Raw genomic sequence first — 27,946 nt, 5'->3', positions numbered from 1 at the left:
TCTCTCCACCCCACCCCTCCATTTAGATCTATGGTTTATAGTTGAATCCTGGGATGGCAGACAAGACTCAGAGACTTTGACAAGTTAGGAGAAAGGGGGTGGGGGTGAGAGGATGGTTACAGGATCTATGTAGAATTGAATTTTCAAAGATGAGCACACCAAGGAGCCCAGCTAATGTGGTTTGTGTAGCCTCAGATCAAAATGTGGATTCAACCCAATTGACTGTGGTTGCTCTCAGGAGCCCTGACTCAGTGCAATGTTGAGCAGAAACTTTTCATGGAAAGATGGACAAGTTCCTCTGAGGTTTTATTTTTCCCCTTCCACATGGGTGGTACACTGGCTCCCACAGACAGAGAGGCGTGCCTTATTAAAAGGAGTAACCATGGCAGTTGAAAAAGCCTTGCTTTATATACTGCTCCAAAAAATAAAGGGAACACTCAAAGAACACATCCTAGATCTGAATGAATGAAATATTCTCATTGAATACTTTGTTGTGTACAAAGTTGACTGTGCACAACAGCATGTGAAATTGATTGTCAATCAGTGTTGCTTCCTAAGTGGACAGTTTGATTTCACAGAAGTTTGATTTACTTGGAGTTATATTGTGCTGTTGAAGTGTTCCCTTTATGTTTTTGAGCATTTCCTATTGCTAATTTCTTCAGCTATTGGGTATCTCCTTGAGTATGAAACTCAAGGTCTGCAGTTTCTCTGCCAGCGAAAACGGCACTCAGGAGGGCCACACACAGCCCCCTCAGACTCCGTTTTTCAGCCATGATGGCTTTCTGCCGCCCTCTGAAACCCTGCTGCCTCAGGAGGGCCTCTCCCAGTCTCTCCAAGCTCCATTTTCCCTGGTAGAGGGGGCCATCACGGTTGATAATTAGAATAGAATAGAAAAGAATACTTTATTGGCGAAGTGTGATTGTACACATAAGGAATTTGTCTTTGATGCGTATGTAAACATCTCTTTTGTGTACATAAAAGACAGGATACATTTGTCAAGAATCATGAGGCACAACACCTAATGATTGTCATGGGGTACAAATAAGCAGTCAGGAAAATAAATAAGCAAAAAGGACTCTTTATAGGATAAAAGAGACTGCAAGGAATCTGGGCGGGTGTGTGTGTGTAAGCAACTCGTGACTTGAAACCATCACATAATGCGTCTAATTTTTTTTTTTTAAAAAAAACATTTTTTGGCGGCATCGCGCGGCCCTCGCAAACAAGGTCGATGGGGCCGACAGGAACTCTGTGGAGAAGTCAGAACCGAAGCTTCCTGAACGCTTCCCACTCGGTCACCCAAACCGAGCTCCTTGAACGAAAAGAAATCGTTTGCTATAGACGTGTTTTCGTCTATTCGGGGCTCTTTCCACCCTTAAGAAGGAGGCTTAGAGACCCGCACGGGTCTCTAGCTGAGGCACCGCAAAGAGCGCGCGGGGTGATCCAGCACTTGCGATCTCTCCCTCCTGTCTACAGTCGACCTCTCCCCGTTTCTAATTAGTCTGTAAGGGGCGTGCGTAAGAGCACCACTGCGCCTACCGTCCCTGTCCTATTGTCCTCGTTTATCGTTACTTTTTACTTATGTTTATACAAACTACTATCCTATACGGGTTTGACGAATTTATTTATTTATAAATAAATAAATTGAAGGCGGCGGGCTTCAAGGAGGGCGCATGCTCCGCAGAGGCGGCGCCGCTCGGCCAGCAGGTGGCGCTGAGTCCCTCGCTCGAGTCCCTCGCCTGCGCTCTGAGCGCGGACAAAAGTTGGGGGAGAGAGAGAGAGAGAACCGGGGAAGGAGGAAGAGGGCGGCAGCGCGGTCTGCATTTGGCAGAGCAGCGCGTGTGCATGTAGGGGATGCATGCATGGATGCATGCTTGCAGGCAGGCAGGCGTGCGTTCCCCTTCTCTCTCTCTCCCTCTCTAGGATGAGCGGTCGGCTCTCCGCTGTAGGCACGCGTCTGGCTCGCCCTGCCTAAAGCGCTTGGCACGAGTAGCAGCTGCCGCTGCTTCTCTTTCTCTTTCCCCCTCCGGTCGGCGTGGAAAGGGATCCAGGCAGCTCCTGCGACAAGGCTCGCGCCTCTTTCCCGGTCGCCCCCGCCGCCTGCCTTTTTTCCCTTCCCTTCTCCGGTGAGAAGCCTCGATGTGCTGCCGCCAATGGCTGGGGCACAGCCAGGAGTCCACGCTCTCCAGCTCCAGCCGGTCCGGGTCTCGGCCAGCCTCAAGAAGGGCTCCACCTTCGTTAAGTGGGACGACGTAAGTTTGAGGACCTCTGTCACCTATCCCCCCCCCCCTTTCCTCTGCCTCCTCTCTCCTCCCACCCCCAGTTTTACTTTCCCTTTCCGCGGTGGAGGGGCGCAAGGTTGAGTCAGCCTTCTGAGATGGGTAAAATGAGGACCCAGATTGTTGGGTGGCTGATTCTGTAAAACCGCTTAGAGAGGGCTGTAAAAAAACACTGTGAAGCGGTGTATAAGTCTAAAGGCTGTTGCAAGACCTCCGCGCGATGCGACGGGCTCGAGCTATGATGCACGGGGTTGGCACTGCACCATGTGCCGGGAGATGTGTTGAACTCAGCGCGCGCGCTGCCCGGGCAAAAGGGGGGGCGAGGGCAATCCGCGCGTGCGGATTTGTGTGCTAACCAGCTAAGAAAAGACAAGCTTGGAACTGGCCAAGTTTCAGCAGCTTTGGGGGGCAGCCGGATTGCCCACTGCTTGCAGCCCAACCATAGAACATATGCTTGGCAATGCAGAATATTGGACAATACTGAGGGTGCTGGGGGTTATCCAGTTAGGAGATTTCCTGCAAGCACCCTTTATAAGGTGGCTCCAGCATTATAAGGCCACTTCTTGTATCTCTCAATTCCAAAGAGTGGATTCTGGCAATTCAGGCGGCAAGAGTCAAGCTGCAGGTTAGACTATACCCACTTCTTGTGTGGGTGGGTGAGAGCCACGAGGGCAATTCTTCATTCTGACAAGTGGGCAGAGAGGAGGTCAAATGGGAAGTGGTGGAGGTGCTGCCTTCGTGGGTTTAAAGTTGGGAAAGGAGCAGGAAGATGGTGCTTGCCTCCCCCCCCCCAATATCAAAATCTGCACTGTAACATTGGAAAAGCTAGAGCATTGGTTCCTGGCAAGTTACCCATAGCAACAAGCGACTCTGTGCATTTATGTGTGGATTTAGACAAGCAGCTGAAGAAAAACATGCACAGTATGTGTGTTTGTGTGCATATATACTGAAAGGGTTGGGGGGAAGCATAAAGGGATAAATGAAATTGGGAATTGGGAAAATAAACGATGCTACCAAAGTGGCAGATGTACCAATAGTGGTTTATTCTTTGGCTTGAAATATTTTTTGTAGTTTTCATCTATCAGTTAGATGCCCTTCTTCCTATGATGAATCTGCTGGATTCACTTTTTTCCCCCTAAGGCACACTGATCAATTAATAGATTATATCCTCTGCTGTTAATGCATTTGAAAATTTATTTCCTTGCATAAGCAAAAAAGAGACATTACTGGTCCCAACAGACACTCTTATAGTCTGAAAGGGCAATTAAAAAAAATGGATAATGGGATAAGGAGAAGAGAGATCAGTGATTGAAGTTAGAAAAAAAAAGACTAAAAAAATTAAATGATATTTCTTTTTTGTCTCTTTGCCATTATCTTGTTGAGGGCAATTGAAACAAAGAGGAGAATGAAAAGTTAGTTTTTTAAGAGGAGTGCTTTTTGCTTTTTACTTTCTGGTAGGCTTAAGAGCAACACGGCACATTTGATTTCAGAGACCTAAAGCTTTATTTAGAGTGTGAATTTCTTTCTCACCTTGTATAGTACTTGTGATCCTTCTGTAACAGGTGTAGGACCTGCACTTTCGTTCTCATAAAAGCTGCCAAACTCAGCTTATTTTCTATTACTTTGGTCGGAGTCCAACTGAATGTTCCAGTATACAGTAAAGAGGTATATTGTCTTACTCATAGAAAAGAAGCTTGTTAAAAAGCTTAATTCCTTTGGCCCTTAAAAGTTCGGTATAGGTAGTTCCGCAGAAAGCAAACTATCAGATGTTTTTCATTGGCTAAGAATGAAATGGCAAGAAAAGATTTCCACAGACAGAAAAGTGCAGATAAATAATTTTATTGTAGAAAAACATATAAGTTATTGTGGAAGAATCCCAATTTTTATTAAATATCAGATGGTTTTAAAGGTGAAATTAATGGTTCAGTTTTGTGATACAATTGCTCCTCTGTTGTTGAGCTTCCCCAATTTCTGTCTCTTGTGTTGATCCGTGTATTGGGTGTAAATCAGGTGTAGTTATTGTCTGTTTACTTAGTGAAACCAGCTTTTTCATGGACTCTGCATATTACATTCAGTTATTATTCACTGTGTAAAGCTTTGCTACAAAGCTAGTTTTTTCTGAATACTACCGGTATGTCTTTTGAATATGGATTTGTAAATAGTGATTGCCAGGAGAACAAGATATCAATAAATTGTTAATTTCTAATTGAAATGCTTATGCAACAGGTGTCTTACCTGTATTCATTTTCATGTCAGTGCCTGGAATTTTCTACTATTAATACCAGCTTAAGTAGCAGAAAATGACATAAAATATGTTGTTCCTTCTACTGTGGTTGATAGATAACACAAAGTAGCAGTTTGATACAAAAAACAGATAAGAACCTTAAGAAAAAAAATATTCATTTGGAGTGTTTTAGTACTGATGTGTTCCTAAGGGTTAGGATTAGAGACTTTTTAAAACTGATATGGAAGTGCAACAAATTATGGTTGCATTTTAATAAATTTACATGTGAAGGGTTTTTTGCTTAAAAAACAATAACATTGTTTCAGAAGTTTATCTCATTGGAAATATTACAAGTTGTGGGTACAGAGTAAAGTGAGTGGTGATCTGTAAAAGAGCATATCTGTTACTCACCATAGTTAGTTTGATGTTTTCTTGAAGAAAATGTAAAAAAATAAACAATTTGCCTTTGTCGTAGTCAGGAAGAGATGCCTGTTAGTTTTCCTGTAGGGAGGAGATAATGTGTATACATTTCTCAGATGGAGTTGATTTCATAATAACAACAGCAAATCTGTCTCCCAATCCCAAATTAGGAAGCTGCAATTAAGAGAATTTATGGAAACCAGATTATTTAATATTTTTTGGTAAGGAAAAAAATGAATAGAATTGTGCTACTAAATTGATGCCGTTCAGTTCAGAGTTTGCTCTGAGATACCCTAGAAAATTATCTGTATTTTGCACATTATTTCACATTACAATGATCTATGGTTCTAAATAAAACATATTGTTTAAAGAAGTCCACTACTAATCCAGCAATTAACTGGAGCATATTTATTAATGTAAGAATCAGAAAGATAATGATTAAAAGTTCTCATAGATATCCAGGCTTCTTTTGAGAATTAGGGCTGTGAAACATTTTCTTGCCACATAAACAGAAGCCGCATGCTAGATTGTTAAAGCAGGAGCCTTCTAGATTAATAGACTCTATGACGGTATTATTTATTAAAGCAATTTGCCTTCAGTTATAACAATGAATAAACTTCTATATGCATAGCATCATCTAAGCAATTAAGTCGTTTAAAGTTACAAGACTTACAGACTTAAATATATTTAGATCAAGCCTTCTATGGAAATTCCTTTCAAAAATTCTTCAGACAGCTGCTTAGTCACAATTTACAACAACATGTCATAGGCTACTTGGTTCTTTGAAAACACCATGCCTAAATTACTTCACCTCATTCATTCTATTTTCTTGGCATAACATCAGGCAACACAGAAGCTATGTTGATATTGAATTTTGGGAGTGTTGCTTGTCTTTGTATAGTTAAAGAACAAATCCTGACCTCTAAATTTAGGTTGGGTTAAAAATGACCCTGGGAACTAGAAAGTGAATGGTTGCAAGATCTCATGTAATTAGATGTAATCTAATCCTAAAGCCAAGCTAGACATGCAGATAAGATAATTTCCCAGCCTCTGTTTCTGTGGGTTATGTAATTATAAGGACCAAGTGAGAACCGTAGACTTGGGTTATGCTGTTACTTTTCTGAAGCTGAGGGTAACATTTAAACTTTGAGTAGTACATCTTAGGGGGTTAAGACAAACAAATAAGCAGGCTGAAGATAAAAGTGAAATTTAATATATTTAAAGTTGATTAAAAGTAAATACAGACAATGCACTTATGCTCTGTGCATGCTCTGTTCACGTTTTTCTCTTCCATCACACAAACGTTGTGAATTGGTAATAGGTTTTGGAGGATCTTTTAAGTACCATTTTGAAGTCTTTAGGGATTACAAATTATATGCTTCTAATTTGCTTTTCTCTCTTTTCCACCAATTCAACTACCGGGAGAAAAAACACAGCTAGAAATATTGTGCCTTTCTGTTAGTGAAGATAAATTTCTGAAAGGATTCCATCTCTGTGTGTATATGTGTATGTGTGTGAAAGAAAGAGATTGGGATTCTTAGGCTGTGATTCGAAATAAAATACATATATAAATTGTTCATTCATTCATCGATTACAAATAATTTTGTGCTGCTTCATTTGAGTAAATCTAAATAGTTTACAGATACAATGAATCATACAGCACATAAAAATGGTACAAATTATAAGTTATAATTATACACATAATTGTTATAAACATTCTAATTAATTTTATACAATCATAAATATTAATTCATATACTTTCTAGGTAACTAATTGTCAGACTCATTAATTCCCAAACACTTCCTTTACTAATTACGCTTTTAATCATTTTCTATTAAAAGATTTATCCTTGGTTCTGTTCAGTAGCTTAGTAGCAAAAGAAAATATACTTAAATAAAATAGAAAGTATTTTTGTCATAGTATTATTGCTGAAATATTGACAAGACAAAAAAAGAGCTTAGAATATCTGTCTCTTTGTTTGTCTTTCTGTAATTGCAGATTCTAATGAAGTAGAAAATAAGTCATAAAAGAAACAAACCACTTACTGCTTGGGGAAAATACAACCAGTAAATGTTAATTGTGTGTAAAGAAGCTTTTTGAAACTAGTACTGTATAGTCATATATAAGGGACTATACAGAAAGGTGGCAGAAACCAGTCAGTTCAGATATCACAGATAAATTTAAATTGCTGAAAATAAAAAACAAGGGATGTGCTGGATATGGGAAGAATAAGATGGATCAGAAACTATAAACATTTTAATAGATTTAAATGTAAATGAAACATTTAAATGTCAGGTGGGACTAGAATCCATTTACTACATTTGCTCCCAAGGATTTGTGTTGATATTCAATGAACACATGAATGGATGTTTGAAAATAAAATAGTCCTCTGAGACCAAAGCATCTTACAAAATTTAATATATTTCTCCATATATTTTGGAATATGAGCCACTGTGGAGTAATAATTATGTTGAAATGGAACAGAGGAGAGATACAGGTTCAAATCCCTACTTGCCCATAATGGTCCCAGGGGTGTTGGATGGCTAATTCAGACTACTCGGATCCAATCATCCTCATGAGTTGAGAGGACATTAAAGTATGTTTACATTGCTGGGCAAGATGGAGATTGGAACCTGTACGTCTTGTGCATGAGACTTTTCATATAATTGCAAAGCTTCTGTTCAAGAGATCAGTTCAGAATTGCGCTAACAAGATACCTTGTTACCGCAACTGGCTGGAGTGAATGATATGAAAGGAAACAAGAGAGAATAAAAAAGCTGTTTCTACATATCCTCTTTGCTTCCATTCTGTATTATTTCTGAATAGTGGTGGGTTGTTGCCGGTTCGGACTGGTTCTTTAGAACCGGTAGCAGAAATTTGTCGCCGCTTGCCAAACTGGCAGCAATAATCAGCAGTCCAAGCTCCTGAAACCAGCCCTCCAATCAATTTATTCATTCATTCATTCATTCAATTTTTATGCCGCCCTGCTCCTTAGACTCAGGGTGGCTTACAGCATTTTAGCAATAGCAATAGCACTTTTTAACAGAGCCAGCATATTGCCCCCACAATCCAAGTCCTCGTTTTACCCTCCTTGGAAGGATGGAAGGTTGAGTCAACCTTGAGCCGGTGATGAGATTTGAACTGCTGACCTGCAGATCTAGCAGTCAGCTTTAGTGGTCTGCAGTACTTCACCCTACCCACTGCGCCACCTCAGCTCAATTGCCGTGGCTTGCAAAAAAAAACCCACTCTGCACATGCACAAAGGCTTCTGCACATGTGCAGATGGTGAAAATGCACACCTCTATCACAATGTGAACTGGTAGGGAAGGTAAGTAGAACCCACCCCTGCTTGTAACCCCTAACAAATCAGGTTCTTTATGTTTAAATTGTCACCCATCCTACAGCAGAGGTCTAAAACTCGATTAATCAAGTATGTCACATGTGAAGTCAAGCTCATTAGTCCAAGGATTCCTCAAAGTATCAAACTACACTGGTACCTCTACTTAAGAACTTAATTTGTTCCCGTGACCAGGTTCTTAAGTAGAAAAGTTTGTAAGTAGAAGGAATTTTTCCCATAAGAATCAATGTAAAAGCAAATAATGTGTGCAAACCCATTAGAAAAGAAATAAAAGCTCGGAATTTGGGTGGGAGGAGGAGGAGGAAGAAGAGGAGGAGGACAGTTGTTGCCGAAGGAAGAAGGTGAGGTGAGGTGAATAAAAAAATCCAACACTTTAAGGCTTAAAAAAAATGGCAGGAAACTGGCTGGGCCTTTGTGCTGCTCTCAAATTTCCTGGGAAATTTTTCCGGGCTCAGGTTCTTAAGTAGAAAATGGTTCTTAAGAAGAGGCAAAAAAAATCCTGACAACCCGGTTCTTATCTAGAAAAGTTCTTAAGTAGAAGCATTCTTAGGTAGAGGTACCACTGTATTGCCTTATGAGGCAAATGATTTTTATCCCCCAAAGATTATTGATTCATTCATTCATTCACTCACTCACTCACTCATTCAATTCATAGGTAGTCCTCAACGTACGGCTACAATTGAGCCCCAAATTCATGTTGCTAAGTGCGTTGGGTGCGTTTTGGCCCGTTTTACAACTTTTCTCACCATAATTAAAGTGAATCGCTGCAGTTCATAAGTTAGTAACCTGGGTTTGAAGTGAATCTGGTTTCCCCATTGACTTTGCTTGTCAGAAGGTTGCAAAAGGGGTTCACGTGTCTCCAGGACACTACAACCATCATAAATGTGAGTCAGTTTTCAAGCATCTGAATGTGAATCACATGACCATGGGTTGCTGCTATGGTCATAAGTATGAAAAATGGTTATGTCATTTTTTTGAATTCTGTTGTAACTTTGAAAGGTCACTAAATGAACTATGGTAAGTTGAGGACTATAGCTGCCCATTTCACCACTACAGAACTCTAAGTGGCTCATAATAAAACAAAACAAAATAATATTAGAACAAATAGAAGCACATACAGCCACGGATAATCTAATTATCATCCACGCAACTAGGGGATGGACTCTATTGGGTCTCTAACCCAAGCCCAAGGCTCCAGTGTTACATTTACATTCAATTTACTTTCCATTCCAGTGCATCCAGGTGATTGTATATATTTACTTATTAGATTCCCTATATAGATTATGGGGAATTTAATAAGTAAATATAGATTTATAGATATAGGCCTTATAGATTAGCCACTTGGTGTCTGTTTTGGACTGAGCGGCATATAAATACAACAAACAAACAAACAAACAAATAAATACCTAATCTGCCTTTTCTCTAGAAGCTCAAAGCAGTATAGATACGGCATTTCCCTGAAAATAAGACCCGCTGTCTTATATTTTTTTGAACCCTGAAATAAGCGCTTGGCCTTATTGCCATGCACTCAAAAGCCTAATTGGGCTTATTATCAAGGGATGTCTTATTTTGGAGGAAACGGGGTAGCATTCCCTCCTCCATTTTTCCTTTATAACAGCTGGGTGAAGAGGGTTGGACCAAGTAAGGGTGATTGGCTCAAAGTCACCCAGTGAATTTCCATAGCCGAAAGTGACATTAAACCTGGGTCTCTTTGCTCCTTGTCCAACTCCTTAACCACCACATTGGCTCCCAAAAGAAAGTACAAGGAATCCAAACTGCAATTTAAAGGGGAGCAATCCACTGGCATCAAAATAATCCAGTATTTAATTACAGTACATCTATAGAAAAGCAAGAATGCAGAGAAAAACAGAATCAGCCAGCCGAGGAATCACTTTGTTCTTTATTTTCATGAAGAAATCAATCTCTTTTCTAAGAGAAACAATGTAATTTCGAGACTTGGCAATCTATTAAATATGATATCAAAGTTCAGGTACTTGTTAAAAAAGTAATACGCTGCCAACGATTTGGCCTTTTTGCCCATAAACATTTAATTTGGCTAAATAGCTATCTCTATACACCTTTCATTTGTGCTTCCTACAGTTTTGTGATGCAAAGTGCAGTTTATGCTAAGGAAATAAATTCATATAACATATTAAAAGATATACTTTTTTACACTCATCCACCTTTAGTGATGTTTTCAAAAGGCATTGAGGGTGCGCCATTGTACCCAAAGATACAAATTGTTGGCATGTCTTTTCAGTGCCCTTTCCCAGTTCTTGTGATTCATTGTGATATCTTCCAGTGGCATTAAATCTAGTACTTCTAGTACTTTCCAATTTAATGACCCAGAAAACATTGGTACTTTTGACAACCAAATTGAAAATTCCTCAAAGTCTATACTTACTTTAATCCATTGTGGGCTTTTTTGTGGAGTGGATTTAAAAAGATGTATTATTATTAATATATTCACTTCAATTAATTATTAATATTCAAGCATTTTAATTAATAAGCAAGCTTATGCCTTCCAAACCTTTGCAGGGATGTAAAAATTTGCTTGTTGTTTTCATGTTCTTTTACAGTCTTTTTCTAAAAGGTTTTGATGCTCTAGCTATCATTTCACTTATCACAACAGTTGCTGGTATTGAATTTTCGCAGGACTTGGAAAAAGAAAAAGATGCTTGGTAAATCCATCGATGAAGCTTCTCAGTCATCCAGGTAGTTGTCTGGAAAATTGAATCATGACTACTGGACTTATTCTTTGTTTGAGACATTGTTGTGATGATTCAATTTTCTAGACAACTTTGCTTGAATGATTGAGCATCTTTGGGGAAAAACAAATCACTATACTAAACACTAACCAACCTTGATCCCAGCAAACTACACTACAAGACCACACTAAACCAAACCCAAACCCAAACCCAACCCAACCCAACCCAACCCAACCCAACCACACAAAAGGTGTATAATATTATATACATGCACTGACCAATCAGGTCATAGAACACATTGCATCATTCTGTTGAAGCACTATGACTGAGCATTCCTTTACTTTGTAGTAATTCCAGCATTTCTACTGTACTTGCAATATTACTTCAGGGTTTATATCCTGATACAATAGTTATAAGTGTGAAAATGGTCATATGTCACTTTTTTTAGTGCTGTTGTAAATTGAAAATGGTCACTAAATCAACTGTAAGTTGAGGATTACCTGTATTCTCTAAAACTGTAACAAGGAGGAGCTGTAGCTGGAGGAGATGCCACCTTCCTATGGCTGGACCTGCCTGGAGCTATGAGTTGAAGATCCCTGTCCTTTCTTCTCAACCTATGGGGCTACAGGCAAGTTGCTGCCCTACTTTGACCACTGCTCACAGGCTATGTTAGTGACGTTTTGTCTGCTCTAAATGATCTAGAGGGCTGCATACAGTCTGTGGTATCTCTGTCCTAGAAATCAAATGAGACTAAAGGGTATTAATTAAATTTTCAAATATAATGAGATTATACATTGGCCCCTGGCAGAACTCACAGCCTATACTTAATGTACAAATTGCAATACTACTTATTCCTTTATGGAAACAGGCAACATTTTAGTTCACGTTGTACTTCAAAGGCATTCAAAATACCTCCAAAGTTCTGCATATTCAGTGGATGTAATGCCTGCATTTTGGCTGGGTTCGTATATTGAGCTGCATCATAAATCGTGACTTACCCCAGTAGCTGGGTTCACTGAGTATGCTAATCCATGACAAAGCAAGCCTCAATGAAACACCTGGTATGCAAAACCATTCCTTGTGAAATATGCTAGAATCAATCTGTTTTGAAATCCAGTAAGAAGGCCCTTCTATGAGGGATTCTACTCCAGGAGAGGAATGGACAGAGCTGCTGGTTTTCTCAGCAATTTCAGCAATGTAATTCAGCAACATCTGGAGATTTGCAGCTACTCCATTCCTGCTCTAAGGCTAGTAATAACTCTGTGCCATTTCATGTGACAAGAGTTACTTCTCCTCTGCTGTCCCTTCCTTTCATAAGCAGGATGTGATGAAGGGCAGAATGAAGAAGAGATAAAAAAAGACAGCAGTATAGACTTCCATACTTACATGATTATCCGAGTCTACGGAGAGGCGCGGCATACAAATCTAATAAACAAATAAATAAATCCCAAACTCTTTAATAATAATAATAATAATAATAATAATAATAACAACAACAACAACAACAACAATAATAATAATAATAATTTATTAGATTTGTATGCTGCCCCTCTCTGAAGACTCGGAGCGGCTCACAACAAACAATATACAGTGTACAAATCCAATGTTTAAAAAGCAGTTTTAAAAAACTCTTATAATAAAAAGCAGTCATACAACCCAAATAAACCATAATACCTGAGGGGCATACCAATTTCCCCATTAAACACACCAGATGGCATTCCTTGCATCAGTTAAGAAGTGGAATTTACATATTGCAATGCGCATTCCATCATTTGCCCCTTCTTGCTCTCTTGTGGTTGACAGTGGACATTAGAGGGATTGTTATGACCAGAAGGAAGCCAGTGGGATCGTTAGTGCAAGAAAATAATAATAGTTTAGAAATAGCCTTCCCATTCTTATGCTTTCCAGGAGAGCTAGTTTTGAGAATTGTGGAAGTTATGTAAATTATAAATTACTTTAGGAGGAGTTTCTTAGAAAACATAGATGGGCAAACCCATATAACTTATAATATCCACCACATGTAAAAGAATTGACATCAAATTTAAATGAGCAAGTTCTAAAACCTGGGTCCTTGAGAATTAATTACTTGAAGCTGAGTATACCAAAATGTCAGGTATTTAAATAAAGCCATGGAAATACGAAAACTGTCTTCTGTGTATTTTGGTTAAAGTTGGTATAATCCATAATAATAATAATACCTATAAATAATATAAATCTATAAATAATAAATAATAATAATAAACCTATACATGACCTGGATTGACTACAAGAAAGCCTTTGACTCATTGCCACACAGCTGGATCATAAAATGCCTGGAAGTCATTGGAGTCAATGAAAACATCAGGAAATTCATAGAAAAGGTGATGAAATATTGGAAGACTGAGATTTTTGTTGGGAATGAAAACTATTGACTGATCAACAGCAGAAGGGGCATCTTCCAGGGGGACTCTATCCCCATTGCTATTCACCATCGTTATAATTCCGCTGTCACTCATCCTACAGAAAACAAACCTAGGCTACCAAACTGCTAGGAATTCACTGAAAATCTCACACCTGCTGTATATGGATGACCTGAAGTTGTACAGAAAATCAGAAACTGAGATACAGTCACTAACCAACACTGCGAATCTTCAGCAATGATATCAGCATGGAGTTTGGCCTAGATAAGTGTGCCACAGTAGCACTGAAAAGGGGGGAAACCACTGAAAGTGAGAGCATTGAAATGCCAAATGGTCAAACCATCAAGTGTCACCAGCCAGAAGCCTACAGAAACCTGGGCATCTTGCAACTGGATAATATCAAGCATGGTCATGTGAAAACTCTGATAAGCAAAGAGTACATCCAGAGGACCAGAAAAAAATTAAAGAGCAAACTGAATGGTGGCAACACTATCAAGGCTATAAATACTTGGGCCATACCTGTCATTAAGTACACAGCTGGCATAGTGAACTGGACTCAAGCAGAGCTGGATAACTTGGACAGAAAAACCAGAGAATGACGATCCATCATGTACTACAACCCCACAGTGACGTTGACAGGCTGTATTCACCAAGGAAAATAGGCAGCAGAGGACTTTTGCAAGTGAGGCAGACAGTGGAAGAAGAGAAGCATGCATTAGCTGACTATGTGAAGGAAAGCAAAGAGCCAGCATTGATAGAGGTCAAAAGTAGGAAGCTTCTCAAGGTGATGCAAACTATGGACCAGTACAGAAAAACTAACTCAATGTCGTATCGACAGTTGGCGGAAGAAAGCATTGCATGGCCAGTTCTTGGAGAAGATTGAAGGCAAAGTGAATAAAGAAAAGACCTGGTCATGGCTTACAAGTGGAACACTCAAGATGGAGACAGGAGGACTAATACTGGCGGCACAAGAACAGACCATTAGAACGAATGCTGTCAAAGCCAAAATTGAAAAAGCAACAGACGATCCAAAGTGCAGACTCTGTAAAGAAACAGACAAAACAATCGATCAAATACTCAGCTGCTGCAAAAAGATTGCACAGACTGACTACAAGCATAGACATAGGCATGGGGGAATTGAAACATCTCCCCCTGGGCATGTTTAATTTATACATGGTATGCTTGTGTGTGTGTCTGTTAGTATATGGGTTTTTTTAAATCTTTAAACATTTTAATTAATTGGATTATTTATGATTTGTTGCACTTGTTGTGAGCCGCCCCGAGTCTTCGGAGAGGGGCGGCATACAAATCCAAATAATAAATAAATAAAATAAATAGACACAATGCTGTGGCACAGATAATCCACTGGAACTTGTGCCAGAACTACCATCTACCAGTGGCAAAGAACTGGTGGGAGCATAAGCCTGAAAAAGTGGTCGAAAATGAGCAAGCAAAACTACTGTGGGACTTCTGACTTCAGACTGACCGAATTCTGACCGAATTCTGAAGCATAACACACCAGACATCCTGATTGTGGAGAAAAAAGAAAGTATGGCTCATCAACATTGCATTCCCAGAAGACAGCAGAATTGAGGAGAAACAGTTAGAGAAATTAGTGAAATATAAAGATCTAAAAATTGAGCTGCAACGATTCTGGCATAAGCCAGTGAAAGTGATCCCAGCTGTACTTGGCACACTGGACGCAGTGCCAAAGAATCTCAGTGGATATTTGAAAACCATTGGAATTGACAAAGTGGCGCTCCAGCTCCAGCAGTCCTTGGAAGAAGCTAATTATCTAGGCCCTCAGCAGTCAGGATTCAGGCCTGGCTACAGCACAGAAACTGCTTTGGTCGCGTTGATGGATGATCTCTGGCAGGCCTGGAACAGGGGTATATTCTCTGTCCTGGTGCTTCTCGACTTCTCAGCGGCTTTTGATACCATCGACCATGGTATCCTTCTGCGCCAGCTGGAGGGGATGGGAGTGGGAGGCACTGTCCTTCAGTGGTTCTCCTCCTACCTCTCCGGTCGGTCGCAGTGGGTGTTAGTGGGGGGTCAGAGGTTGACCTCTAGGTTTCTCCCTTGTGGGGTGCCTCAGGGGTCGGCCCTCTCCCCCCTGCTATTTAATATTGGCATGAAACCACTGGGTGAGATCATCCAGGGGCATGAGGTGAAGTATCATCAGTACGTTGATGATACCCAGTTATACATTTCCACCCTATGTCCAGTCAACGAAGCAGTGGAAGTGAAGTGCGTGGAGGCTGTTAGGATCTGGATGGGTGTCAACAGACTCAAACTCAACCCGGATAAGACGGAGTGGCTGTGGGTTTTGCCTCCCAAGGACAATTCCATCTGTCCACCCATTACCCTGGGGGGGAAATTACTGACCCCTTCAGAGAGGGTCCGCAACTTGGGCGTCCTCCTCAATCCACAGCTTACATTAGAGAACCATCTTCCAGCTATGGCGAGGGGGGCGTTTGCTCAGGTTCGCCTGGTGCACCAGTTGACGTCCTACCTGGACTGGGAGTCACTGCTCACAGTCATTCATGCCCTCATCACCTCGAGGTTCTATTACTGTAACGCTCTCTACATGGGGCTACCTTTAAAGAGTGTTCGGAAACTTCACATCGTCAGAATGCAGCTGCGAGAGCAATCATGGGCGTCCCTAGGTATGCCCATGTTACACCAACACTCCACAGTCTGCATTGCTTGCCGATCAGTTTCCGGTCAAAATTCAAAGTGTTGGTTATGACCTTTAAAGCCCTACATGGCATCGGACCAGAATACCTCCGGAACCGTCTTCTGCGGCACGAATCCCAGTGGCCAATGAGGTCACACAGAGTTGGCCTTCTCCGGGTCCTGTCGATTAAACAATGTCGTCTGGCGGGCCCCAGGGGAAGAACTTTCTCTGTGGCGTCCCCGACCCTCTGGAACCAGCTCCCCCCAGAGATTAGGATTGCCCCCACCCTCCTTGCCTTTTGTAAACTTCTTAAAACCCACCTCTGCCGTCAAGCATGGGGGAATTGAGATGTCTCTCCCTGGCCTTTATATTTTATGTATGGTATGTTTGTGTGTATGTCTTGTTTTTAAATAATGGGTTTTTAGATATTTTTAAATATTAGATCTGTTATTAGATTTGTTATTGTACATTGTTTTTATTATTGCTGTGAGCTGCCCCGAGTCTGCGGAGAGGGATGGCATACAAATCTAATAAATAATAATAATAATAATAATAATAATAATAATAATAATAATAATAATAATAATATCTCCATCTGTCAATTGCAAAAACCACTTTACTGGGATCAGCACACATAATTTGCCGCTACATCACACAGTCCTAGGTGCTTGGGAAGCGCCCAACTGATGATGAAATATGAAATCCAAGATAGTGATCTCGTTTGCTGTGTTGTATTGACATGATGATGATGATTATGATGATGATGATTATTATTATTGGAGCACTCTAATTGCATATTGAATTCATACATTTATTCATGAATTCTAATATTTGACTAACTATTGATCTGGAAGTATTTTGCAAACTTGATCTCAGTTTGCATTTTATTTCACTATTGTGCCCTGTTAATTTTATCTTTAATAGCTTATACGCCAGTTGAATAAATGTAATTTAACTAACGGCTGTTCTAGAATAAACCATTGCTAATTCACTGAATATCCAATTTGGCATTGCTTCTGGTTGACAGGTGAGTGATTAGCAGTATCTCTTTCAGTGCTTTATAGCTCTGTTCTAATATATGTCAGATTAATGAGATGTAGAGTCCATTGAACTAAGAGATTACTGTCAGATAAGTAGTATTGTAATTTTTATTAATATCTCTAAGATCTGGCTTTAAAAGAGGTCAAAATAGTATGGTATGCTGCCAGATAGATTCTAAGGACTTGTTAGCTGAGATACTTGTTAATTATAAGATAATGTAAAATAAATTGAAGATGGATTCCTTTAGAAAACTCTTCCCACCACAAAAATAGAAGTTCAAAAAACTTGGTGGACACCAAATTATGAAATGTGATTGCTCAACCCTCTGTTTGGATCATTTTTAATTGACTGTGCTGGATTTCAACTTGGTGCATTCTTTCATGAAATGAACAATGCTGTTCTACCTATATTATGATACATGGCTGTGCTTATTTTTGAAACAAATAGTACAGGAGTCTCCTGTGTACAATCCTTGATTTGATTGCTTCCCTACATATTACCTAGCAATTGTGCTGGAACAAAAACTTTCCTACCTCAAATAACCTTACATTTTATATTTCACCTCTTTGGTTATGTCAGTTTATGGTATTAACTGGCTTGTTTTAAGTTAGTAGAGCTGTTAAGTTACTGTATTGGTTAATTTGTGCTAAAACGATAAGCACATGGGTAAAGAGACTTTTAGGGAAACCCTGCAAGAAGAGATGTATAAAAAGTAGGTCCTTATAGAAAAGTGCTAACCAGAATAGCGCCGTTCATAATAATTGGATCAAGGCTTAAATTCTGAAGCTTCTTCAGAAATAATAATAATAATAATAATAATAATAATAATAATAATAATAATAATAATTTATTAGATTTGTATGCCACCCCTCTCCGAAGACTCGTACTCAAAGTACTCAATAGTACTCAAAGAGATTTCTTGGTTATATTTATACTTATTGAGCCTCTCCTTTTGTCCTTGTTTCTCTTAGAATGCTGCAATCAATTTAAATACATATAAAAAAGAAAGTGTCTAGCAGCTCTATATTTATAAGAGCTGTGGTGGCACTGCAGTTAGAACGCAGTATTGCAGGCCAGTTCTGTTGAGTGCCAATTGCCAGCAATTCAGCATTTTGATCTTGACCTGCTCAAGATTGACTTAGTCTTCCATCATTCTAAGGTCGGTAAAATGAGGAGCAAGATTTTTGGGGGCAACAGGCTGATTCTGTAAATCGCTTAGGGAGGGCTGTAAAGAACTGTGAAGCAGTATAAAAGTCTTGGTGCTATTGCTATATTTGGTTTTAATTTTTGTTCTTCCTTTTCCAAGAGAAACTATTTTTTTTAACCAATTGAATATGTAGTTGGCTTCTGAATACAAGCTCTATGTGACCTTAAATACGAGGGTCGCCCAGAAAGTAATGCACCACATTTTTTCTTCAACAATTATTATTATTATTATTATTTTATTTATTAGATTTGTATGCCACCCCTCTCCATAGAAACAATTCATAACAAATCTAATAAATTTTAAAAACTTTTTAAAAACCCATTATTAAAACAGACATACACACAAACATACCATACATAAATTGAATAGGCCTTGTGTGTGTGTGCCTCTTCATTACTATTACCATTCATCTTCTCAACATTCCTATCACCCATCTCCTCTCACTTATGACTGCATGACTGTAACTTTGTTGCTTGCATTCTTACGATTTATAACAATTGTTTTCCAGTATGATTTGATTGCCTATTTGTACACAGACTATCACTGTTATAATTAATATATATATTAAATAATTATAATTCTTGATGAATGTATCATTTCTTTTTATGGACACTGAGAGCATATGCACCGTAGACAAATTTCTTATGTATCCAATCATACTTGGCCAATAAAGAATTCCATTCTATTCCATTCCATTCTATTCTGTTCTCAAACATGATGGCCCCCTCTACCAGAGAAAATGGAGCTCGGAGAGGCTGTGAGCGGCTCTCCTGGGGCAGCAGGTTGTCAGAGGGTGGCAGGAGACCATAATGGCTGAAAACGAAGTCTGGGGGGGGCTGTGTGTGGCCCTCCTGAGCATCGTTTTTGCTGGCAAAGAAACTGCAGACTTTGAATTTGATACCCCTGTCCAAGAACGCTTTGGGTCTTTGTGCTTTGGAGGCATATGAGAAGTCAATAAGTCTCTAAGGTAACAGGAAGCTCAACAGTGGGTGGGGGGAGTGCCCTGTCAGTCCTGCAACTCCTTCTCTAAACTTGGAGCTGAACTAAATGGAGACGGAGGGGAAGTTAAAATATTAACAAAGTGGATTAATTCAGACCACCACAAAGTACCTATTAACCAGGTAAAAGGTGAGCATTCTTTTGGTGATTAAGAACTAAACAGCATTTGGTGATGGTGTGGGGGAGACTGCTGAGAACAGCAAACCAGATGGTTGGTCTGTTGTTTTTAATTGTGATATGTGTATTGTATAATTTAATAGCACAGTCTTTATCACTTTTCCAAATCATAGTAGCAGGAAAAAGTGCCATTATTTTTCAGACGTTGTGGTCATAAAAGGCTATGAAAATATAAAAGTAAACTCTGAGCCATATGTAAATTTGGATAACATCCAAGTTACCTTCACAGGTTTTAGCCCTATTAAGAAAAAAAATATATAGGAATGCATTTTCTGCTAAGCAGGCATAAAATAAGGTTGACCGAGAAGCTAAATAAAATCGGGCCTGGTTATTGCTTAGAGTAGGAGACTTTCAAGGAATTTCAGGGGAATCATATAGTTGAAAAAAACAATTTGGAAGATAGAAGTGACATCTTCATGTTGCTATTAAAAATATTTATCAAATTTCATTTGAAATTTCTGTCTTTTGGTGAAGCTTCTTTTTTTCTTGATTAACTTCCAGATGTGTTGATTGTGACTCTCAAAAATCCAGACAATATTCATGGATTATTGGAGTAGTCTTCGACACACACCAAAAGTAAATTCATCTGATTTGTTTAAATGGGCAAAATTCCATTAGATCCATTAATGATACAAGTTTTTAGTGTTCCGTCAGAAACCTTGACGTTTAGCAATCTTATTGGATTCTCATTCTTAAATATTTTATTTCAATGCCCACACCAACATAAGCTGCAATAGTTTTGCTGTTTACCACCACTCCCAAAATAACAAGTTGGGGATTATTGTTCTAAGGGGAACCAACCTGCTCCAGGAATTCAACTATGTGATATATATTAAACCAAAGGCAGGCTTCGTCCACATTATAAACTAGCAAAAGGTCAGAAAAGATTTATGCCAGGGTTCTGCCTGGAATCCATTTTCAATGCCAGAACTTAATGCTAGAACAAATGAACTAAGTACTGTATATTTCTAAATGCCCCATAGCTCTAGTGAATGCATGTCATTCATCCCTGAAAACTGCAGAGCCACTGTGTTTCATCAAGGTTAAAACAAAGTTATTCTGGGTTACTGGAGCTTTCACACTTAGCTCTCCCAGCTAAGCACAAGAGCGAAAGGTTCCTCAACTTCCGAAGGACCTGATTTTAGTCTTGACTCTTTTCAAGATTTCTATAACTTTGGCAATATTTAGATGTGAAACCAGAATAGTAGCCTGGTCCATATACTATATACTATTCTTAAGAAAAACAAAGTGGCTTAGTATGATATTTAACTCCTGTTTACAGTTAGTCCTCAACTTACAACAGTCTATTCAGTGACCATTCAAAGTTACAATGGCACTGAAAATGGTGACTTATGACCATTCTTCACACTGATGACCAATACAGCATCCCAATTGATCAAAATTCAGATGTTTGGCAACTGACTCATATTTATGATGGTTACAGTGTCCTGGGATCACATGACCACATTTTGCAACTTCTGACAAGCAAAGTCAATGGAGAAGTCAGATTTACTTAACTGTCATGTCAGTAATTTAGCAACTGCAGTGATTCGCTCAACAATTGTGGCAAGAAAGGGGGGGAAATGGGGAAGCATTAATAAATGTCTCACTTAGCCACAGAAATTTTGACACAATTGTGGTTGTAAGTCCAGGACTGCCGGTATTTGGTGCTTTATTTTAAGTGTCTAAAATTGTAATCAAAATTGAATTTCAATGGCAATACAACCTTGGTTTCCAAGAGTAGATCTTTTACATAGCCATCATGTCAGGGTCTATCCTCCAGGTAATCAGATACCTGCTGAATTATAAAAGCCTAAAATTGTAAAAGTCTAAAAATTGACTTGAATTTGAATTGTAAAAGTATAAAAACTTATAGATGGAACAAAGGCACATAAAAATAACATGTCCATTTGTTATGCATTGCTAAGCCTATGATTTAGTGAAGGAGAGAGAGAGAGAGAGAGAATGGAACAGAGACCCAATCCAGAAAGAAGGCTTGGTTGGCTGAAGTGGCAAGAAAGACTTTATTGGGTAGTGGGGGGTTTTATGTCTTATTTCTTATTCAACGTATTTAGGGAGCGCTTTTCAAAATATAGTAGTTGTTTTCAGAAGTTCATCTCAACTGTAAAATATTGATAAAAATAAGAGGCCATTGTTTTAATTTTTCCTTTATAAATGAAAGAGAAATATATTAGAAATAGCAGGAAAAGGGCTTACCGGTACATAGTAACCATCTTGCAGATGGATGCAGAGCTATCCAGCCATTACTGAATAAACCCAGTCAAAGTACTGTGACAGATGCTTGGGACAAACAGCTCTAAATGACTATGATACCCTGTAGATATAGCAACAAAAGGCAATAAAATAAGCATAGGCCATTAGTCAGTGTTCATTGGGGGAAATATGCATATAATCATCTTGGAAAAGCTATGATTCTGCAGCAGAATTTTAAAGCTTTTACTTGCCCCATATTCTTCTTAAATGCTCCCTATGCTCCATGATTGGAATTGGAAAAGTATAGATGAGTTAATGATTTAATCACCTCTGCTGCATTGTGTTTTGGTAATGGCATATTCTGTGATGGATAAGCCAGTGTGAAAGATGAAAGCTCTAACAATGCAACCTTTATTTTCCTTTCCTTGCTTCCCCCCCACCTTTTTTTTAAAGTCCATTAGGTTTTCTCAAATAAATCAGTATGTAGGATACACACTGTTAGTCACTTAAATTTTATATTTGAAATATGTGGTAAATACCAATGCAGGACGCCAAGAAAAAGTAAAGTTGAAATGATTAAAGTTTGCTGAACAGATATTGCTTGGAGTAAACAAGAAGCAGATGAACTTTTTTTCCTGAAGTAAATGCATCAATCAATGCAGCAGCAGCTGTCCCCTAGCTGAATCTTGAGCAAATTTAAGTTTCACTTCAAGAATTACCATTAGGCAGATGGATTTCTTATGGAAGCAGTACAGTATATTATTGCTGTAGGGTGTTTATCAGAAGTCATATACCAGGGAAAATGTCCCAATAAACTTAAGAGGGAATATTTTATTAACAGAGTTTATGAGAAATATCCCAATACTGCAATGATTTAATATCAAATTCTGACTTTTATCTTGCCTTTATTGGTTTTTTTAAAAAAAATAAACAACCCAATTTTATGATTGTATAGGTAGTCCTCAACTTACGATCACATTTGAGCTCAACTTTTATGTTGTGAAGTGAGAAATTTGCTAAGCGAGTTTTGCCCCATTTTCTCACCATCTTTGTTAAATGAATCGCTGCAGTTTGGAAGTTAGTAACATGGTTGTTAAGTGAATCTGGTTTTCCCCATTGACTTTGCTTGTCAGAAAGTCTCAAAAGGAGAATCACGTGGCTCTGGGACACAACAGCTATCATAAATGTCAGTGAGCTATCAAGCATCCCAATGTAAATCACATGACCATGGGGATGTTGAAAAGGCCATGTGTGAAAAATGATAATAAGTCACATCTTTCAGTGCCATTGTAACTTTGAAATGTCACTAAGTGAGCTATTGTAAGTTGAGGATTACCTGTACATAATATTGCTTCCTGCTCCTATTTTCCTTAGTACAACCAGACTGTTACCTGTGGCCCAAAGTCACCAATCTGGCTTTCATACATAAAAGCAGCACTAGACCTCACCATCTCCTGGTTTTAAGTCTGGTGTCTTAATCACTAGATCAAGGGTCGGCTACCTTAAACACTCAAACAGCCACAAAGGTCCTAACTGAAAGCCCCCAGTTGAATTCTAGAGCCGACTGGAAGTCCAGTTCCCCCACCATAGAGTCTCCTCCTAGCATGGCGTCCTTTTTCCTCTATGTGTGCTAACCAAAAGCCCTATCAACTGTGGAGCTGACTGGAAAACACACCCCTTGCCATAGCCTCTCCTCCTGGTACACTGTGCTGTCCTGCTCCCAACCGGAAGTTCCTCTTAAAATTGTGCTGCCGACCGGCAACAGGGAGCTGCAGCAAAGGGATGAAAGAGCCATATGCAGCTCCAGAGCCACAGGTTGACAACCCCCTGCAATAAATCAAACAAGTAGTCCTTCAGTTTAAGAATGAGTTCCATTCGCAAGGTCTGTTCTTAAGTCAAATTTGCATGTAAGCTGGAAGAGAATTATTGTATAATACTTTATAGCCAGGGTGTCAAACTCATTTCCCATGGACTGAATGCATCACATGCTGCCCACACCAACCACATTTTAGTGATGCCATAAGTTTAACACCCCTGCTATATAGGTAGTATTGTGTAATGAACTTGAATTATTGTGTATTTAATTCATTTTTTACTAAGCTCCATTCTTAGAAACATAGAAGATTGATGGCAGAAAAAGATCTCATGGTCCATCTAGTCTGTCCTTATACTATTTCCTGTATTTTATCTTAGGATGGATATATGTTTATCCCAGGAATGTTTAAATTCAGTTACTGTGGATTTACCAACCACGTCTACTGGAAGTTTGTTCCAAGGATCTACTACTCTTTCAGTAAAATAATATTTTCTCCGTTGCTTCTGATCTTTCCCCCATCTAACCTCAGATTGTGCCCCCTTGTTCTTGTGTTCACTTTCCTATTAAAAACACTTCCCTCCTGAACCTTATTTAACCTTTAAACATATTTAAATTTAAATATTATACGGTAAATAAAATTACTTCAAGAACCGTTATTAAACTACTATATGATATATCACTGTGATTTTATTTCATTTATCATTTCTTTCTTTTAGCCAATTATAAAATTTATTCCATATTTTGTAATAATCGAATTCTTCTTTTCCTTTCAGTTTCCTTGTAAGCATATCCATTTCTCCACAATGCATAATTTTTAAAATTATCATTCCCTCATTCGGTATCTCTTTATTTTTCCATTGTTGTGCATAAACAACCTTGGCTGCTGTCAAAATATGAATGATGAGGTACTGAGTTTTTTTAAAATAAAGTTAACTTAGAACCTCGGAAGGCTTTCAACAAGTTACAGTGGAACACAGGGTGGACTCACCTGAGTATCTTCGGTGTAACTGTAATTCCATTGTATACACACACTCGTACCCACACCTTCACACAAGGATAGGATATATAAAACGAATGAGAATTTTTCCCCCCTACTAATGGCCTATTGTATGACTGTTACTGGTAGGTTTGTTTTCAGCAGAAGCTCTGTTAAAAATAAATTCATTGCTTCTTGGGTTTGAAGAAGAAGAGATGTTTGTTTCTCAAGTAGAGAAACACCCATGAGAAGTATTACAGTATTAGTTCATGCCAATCTGAAGTCCGTAGAGCATAGCTTAAAAGTCAGAGCTTTCATAGATGAGCAGATGTTTACTGCAAATATGTCAAAATCTGAAGGGCTTCTAAGAATATCTGTGCTTCGGGCTTTAGGCTCTGGCTCTTGTTGACTCTAGGCTACTCTTCTTGAGCTGCTTATCGCTGTACTTCAGGTAGATAGATTTCAAATGGCAACTTGCTCAATTTTCCAAGGTTGGTAAGCCTCAACATATTTGCAAAGCAACAAGCTTTAGCAATTTGCTAAAGTTAGAGATTAACTTCAGAATAAGATTGAACAGGGCTGCACTATAGGTTTTCAGGTTTGTGGATTTAAAAGAGCAGGACAACATCGGGAAGTTGAAGTGTCAAAATTGATTTCATGATAGAGTTCTAGGAAACTAATTAAATGAGAGATGAACTCAGATATTAATTTATCCAGAAGAGACAAAATTAAGGGTTCGCTTTTTGATGTTTCTTGTGGCTGATACATAAATGTCAGTGTGAGTTTCCTGGTGTGTGTGTGTGTGTGTTCATAGAAAATCTTGACTTTTTCCAGTACGTGCTTGAAATAATGTATCTAATATATAGCTTCTGCAAAACGTTCCCAAGACAGCTCACAGAATATCAGGGAGCAATCATTATTGTCCACCCATTAGCACCATAAGCAAAAGTGCAAAAACAAATTATACGCTGAATCTTAAAATACGTTTTGTTGATTGGAGTGACATGATAAGTTCATTCAAAGTTGAGCTTGCATTTAGTTTCAATACTTTCTCCAAGCAGAGTTCACATTTTGCAGGCCTGTGCTAGTTCCATTCACGCACTCATGTGCGTCCTCACAAGACATTTCACCTCTGACATGCTCAGATGATGGATTCAGCCTGAAACACAGCTGAGGTGCTGATCAGCTGTGCTTCTGGCGAAGAAATAAAGGTCAGTATTAACACGGGAGTGGACAGGAGGGCTTTTTTCAAAGCACAGAGCAGAACAATAATAATAATAACAATAATTTATTAGATTTGTATGCCGCCCCACTCCGAAGACTCGGGGCGGCTCACAACATAAGAGCAATACAATATAAATACAAATCTAATGTTAAAATATTAAAAACTAATTTAAAATACGTTGTTATATACGTTGTTATCTACTACACAATCATACACACTCAGGCTGACTGAACATGAACATAATAGAGGTCAGCGAAAAAGGAGGGAGGGAGATTAATTCCCCCACGCCTGGCGGCAAAGGTGAGTCTTCAACATTTTATGGAAGGCGAGGAGGGTAGGGGGCAGTTTGAATTTCCGGGGGGAGTTGATTCCAGAGGGCCAGGGCCACCACAGAGAAGGCTCTTCCCCTGGGTCCCGCCAGACGGCATTGTTTTGTCGACGGGACCCGGAGAAGGCCAACTCTGTGGGACCTAATCAGCCGCTGGGATTCGTGTGGCAGAAGGCGATCTCGTAGGTACTCTGGTCCGATGCCATGTACAAGCCATCAAAACACAGGAAAACCAGCTGAAAACAGAGAAAAAAAAGATGGCAGCCAGCACGGACCATCAGAAACAGAACCGGATCCGCAATGCCAAAATTACATCACCAGCGGTTCACTAATGGTTCGGACCCACCGCTGAGTCCATGATCGTTTCACAGCCAGTCTCACAATTTCTTGCTCCGTCCTCTACCCAGAAGCAGTCATTTACCTGCATGCTAGAAAGGAAGGAAGATTTTTAAGGCTTTCTGCCAGATCCTTACAAGGAGACTCAATGGGGAAGCTGGCAGGAAGTCAGAAGTCGTTCCTGCTCCCACTGCTTTTTTTGCCCACCTTTAGCTTCTCGGTTTCTCTACTTAGGTGACGAAACATCTCTAATGATACAATGGGGCATGGGTTGTCTATTATTATAAGTAGTGAACAATAGAACACAGAAATTCATGGGATCAATAAAACAGCCATAATTACCTCATGTATTCTGTTATTTGTATTTCCAAAATACCAACCATATGGTATATTTCAGATTTGTATTATTCAGTCAACCTGTTCAATCTAATATTCGCATTTTACCAATTTCTAAAAGCAAGAACATTAGTGGGTTTTTAAAAAAAAATTAAGAAGAAAATATAATCTTTATTGAAGATAAATAGGGGAGGAGATATATAAAGCAAAACAATTATGCGAATATTGGTACAAATGTATATGTATTTAGAGTGTACAGTTATAAATCAAAATACACGCTTACATATATAGAAGAAAATAAGGCTAAAGAGAGACAAAGAAACAGAGAGAAAAGGGGGAAGGAAAGAGAAGAGGAAAAATAAAAAATAAAAGAAGAAAGGAAGAGATAAATTCATATCTATTAATTTATCAGATCTTAAAACCTGTAGAGTAATTGGGTCAACAGATACGTTGACACTATTTATGACATCTAATAAAAAGAACATTAGTGTTTATGGTTAGTATTTATTGTCTTATACACCATTTTTAAATGACACTGTTTCCTCCAGTAGACTGTGTAGAATTGGCAGGTAGCGGCAAAATGGGGCCTGGTTAATAGTTGGGTGGAATACCATCAGGGAATGCCAGGGCTGTGGGATAGTTTAATAAATTGTAAACATGCCAGAAGATGACAGTAGCAAACTATTTCTGTATTCCTCTCACAAGAATTGCATAGCTGTGTCCATTTAGTCTCCAGGAGTTGAGGTTGACTTGGTCTGAATCCAGAAATTAAGCAAGGGAAAACAACCAGTGGTAAACAACTGAGATGGGGGTTTGCAGAATTATTGATATATGTTTACATTATTAATCATTTCTAAAATGGGATTTGGGGTAAAGTAGACTTTTGCTAAAATTATGTTTATTTTAGTCCACAACATAAGGCAAAGTAAGTTGTTTACAGTTTCTTGCTGTTTCAAACATATTCCGAATCACGTAAGAAATCACATGAACATAAATTATTAACAGTTTTAATGGCAATATGAATCAAAGAAAGATAGCTCCTGGATGACCAGATGAGCAAATGAACTATCCGGCATATGACTAATAGAGGCTGATTGTAAAACAGCTGTCACTTTTGGTTAGCAATCTTAGGAGGAGGATTGATGTCCCTAATTAATGTAAAATTGGTATCTGCTTGGCTCTCAATTTGTATCCGGAAGGGTCTAGGAGACCTTAAGATGTCTGCACAT

General features: G+C 39.0%; 1 protein-coding gene across 7 annotated transcripts in view; it reads left to right on the top strand.

Annotated features, from left to right (window-relative positions):
• Positions 1-1,774: 1,774 nt before the first annotated feature.
• The window catches only part of PLCB1 (phospholipase C beta 1), a 535,828-nt gene continuing 509,656 nt past the window's right edge, over positions 1,775-27,946 (top strand). For all 7 annotated transcript variants that reach the window (XR_011557370.1, XR_011557371.1, XR_011557369.1 and 4 more), the window contains exon 1: positions 1,775-2,249. Coding sequence is in view for 4 of the 7 variants with exons in the window: in XM_070732668.1 (XP_070588769.1) it covers positions 2,151-2,249 (99 nt within the window). In the remaining 3 variants the exon portion in view is untranslated. The remainder of the gene's footprint in view (positions 2,250-27,946) is intronic.

Source organism: Erythrolamprus reginae, chromosome 1 (genome assembly GCF_031021105.1).
Source record: "Erythrolamprus reginae isolate rEryReg1 chromosome 1, rEryReg1.hap1, whole genome shotgun sequence".
NCBI classification, from domain to species: domain Eukaryota; kingdom Metazoa; phylum Chordata; class Lepidosauria; order Squamata; family Dipsadidae; genus Erythrolamprus; species Erythrolamprus reginae.
The sequence above is the reverse complement of the archived record's forward strand: the minus strand, read 5'-3'. Positions and strand labels throughout refer to the sequence as shown.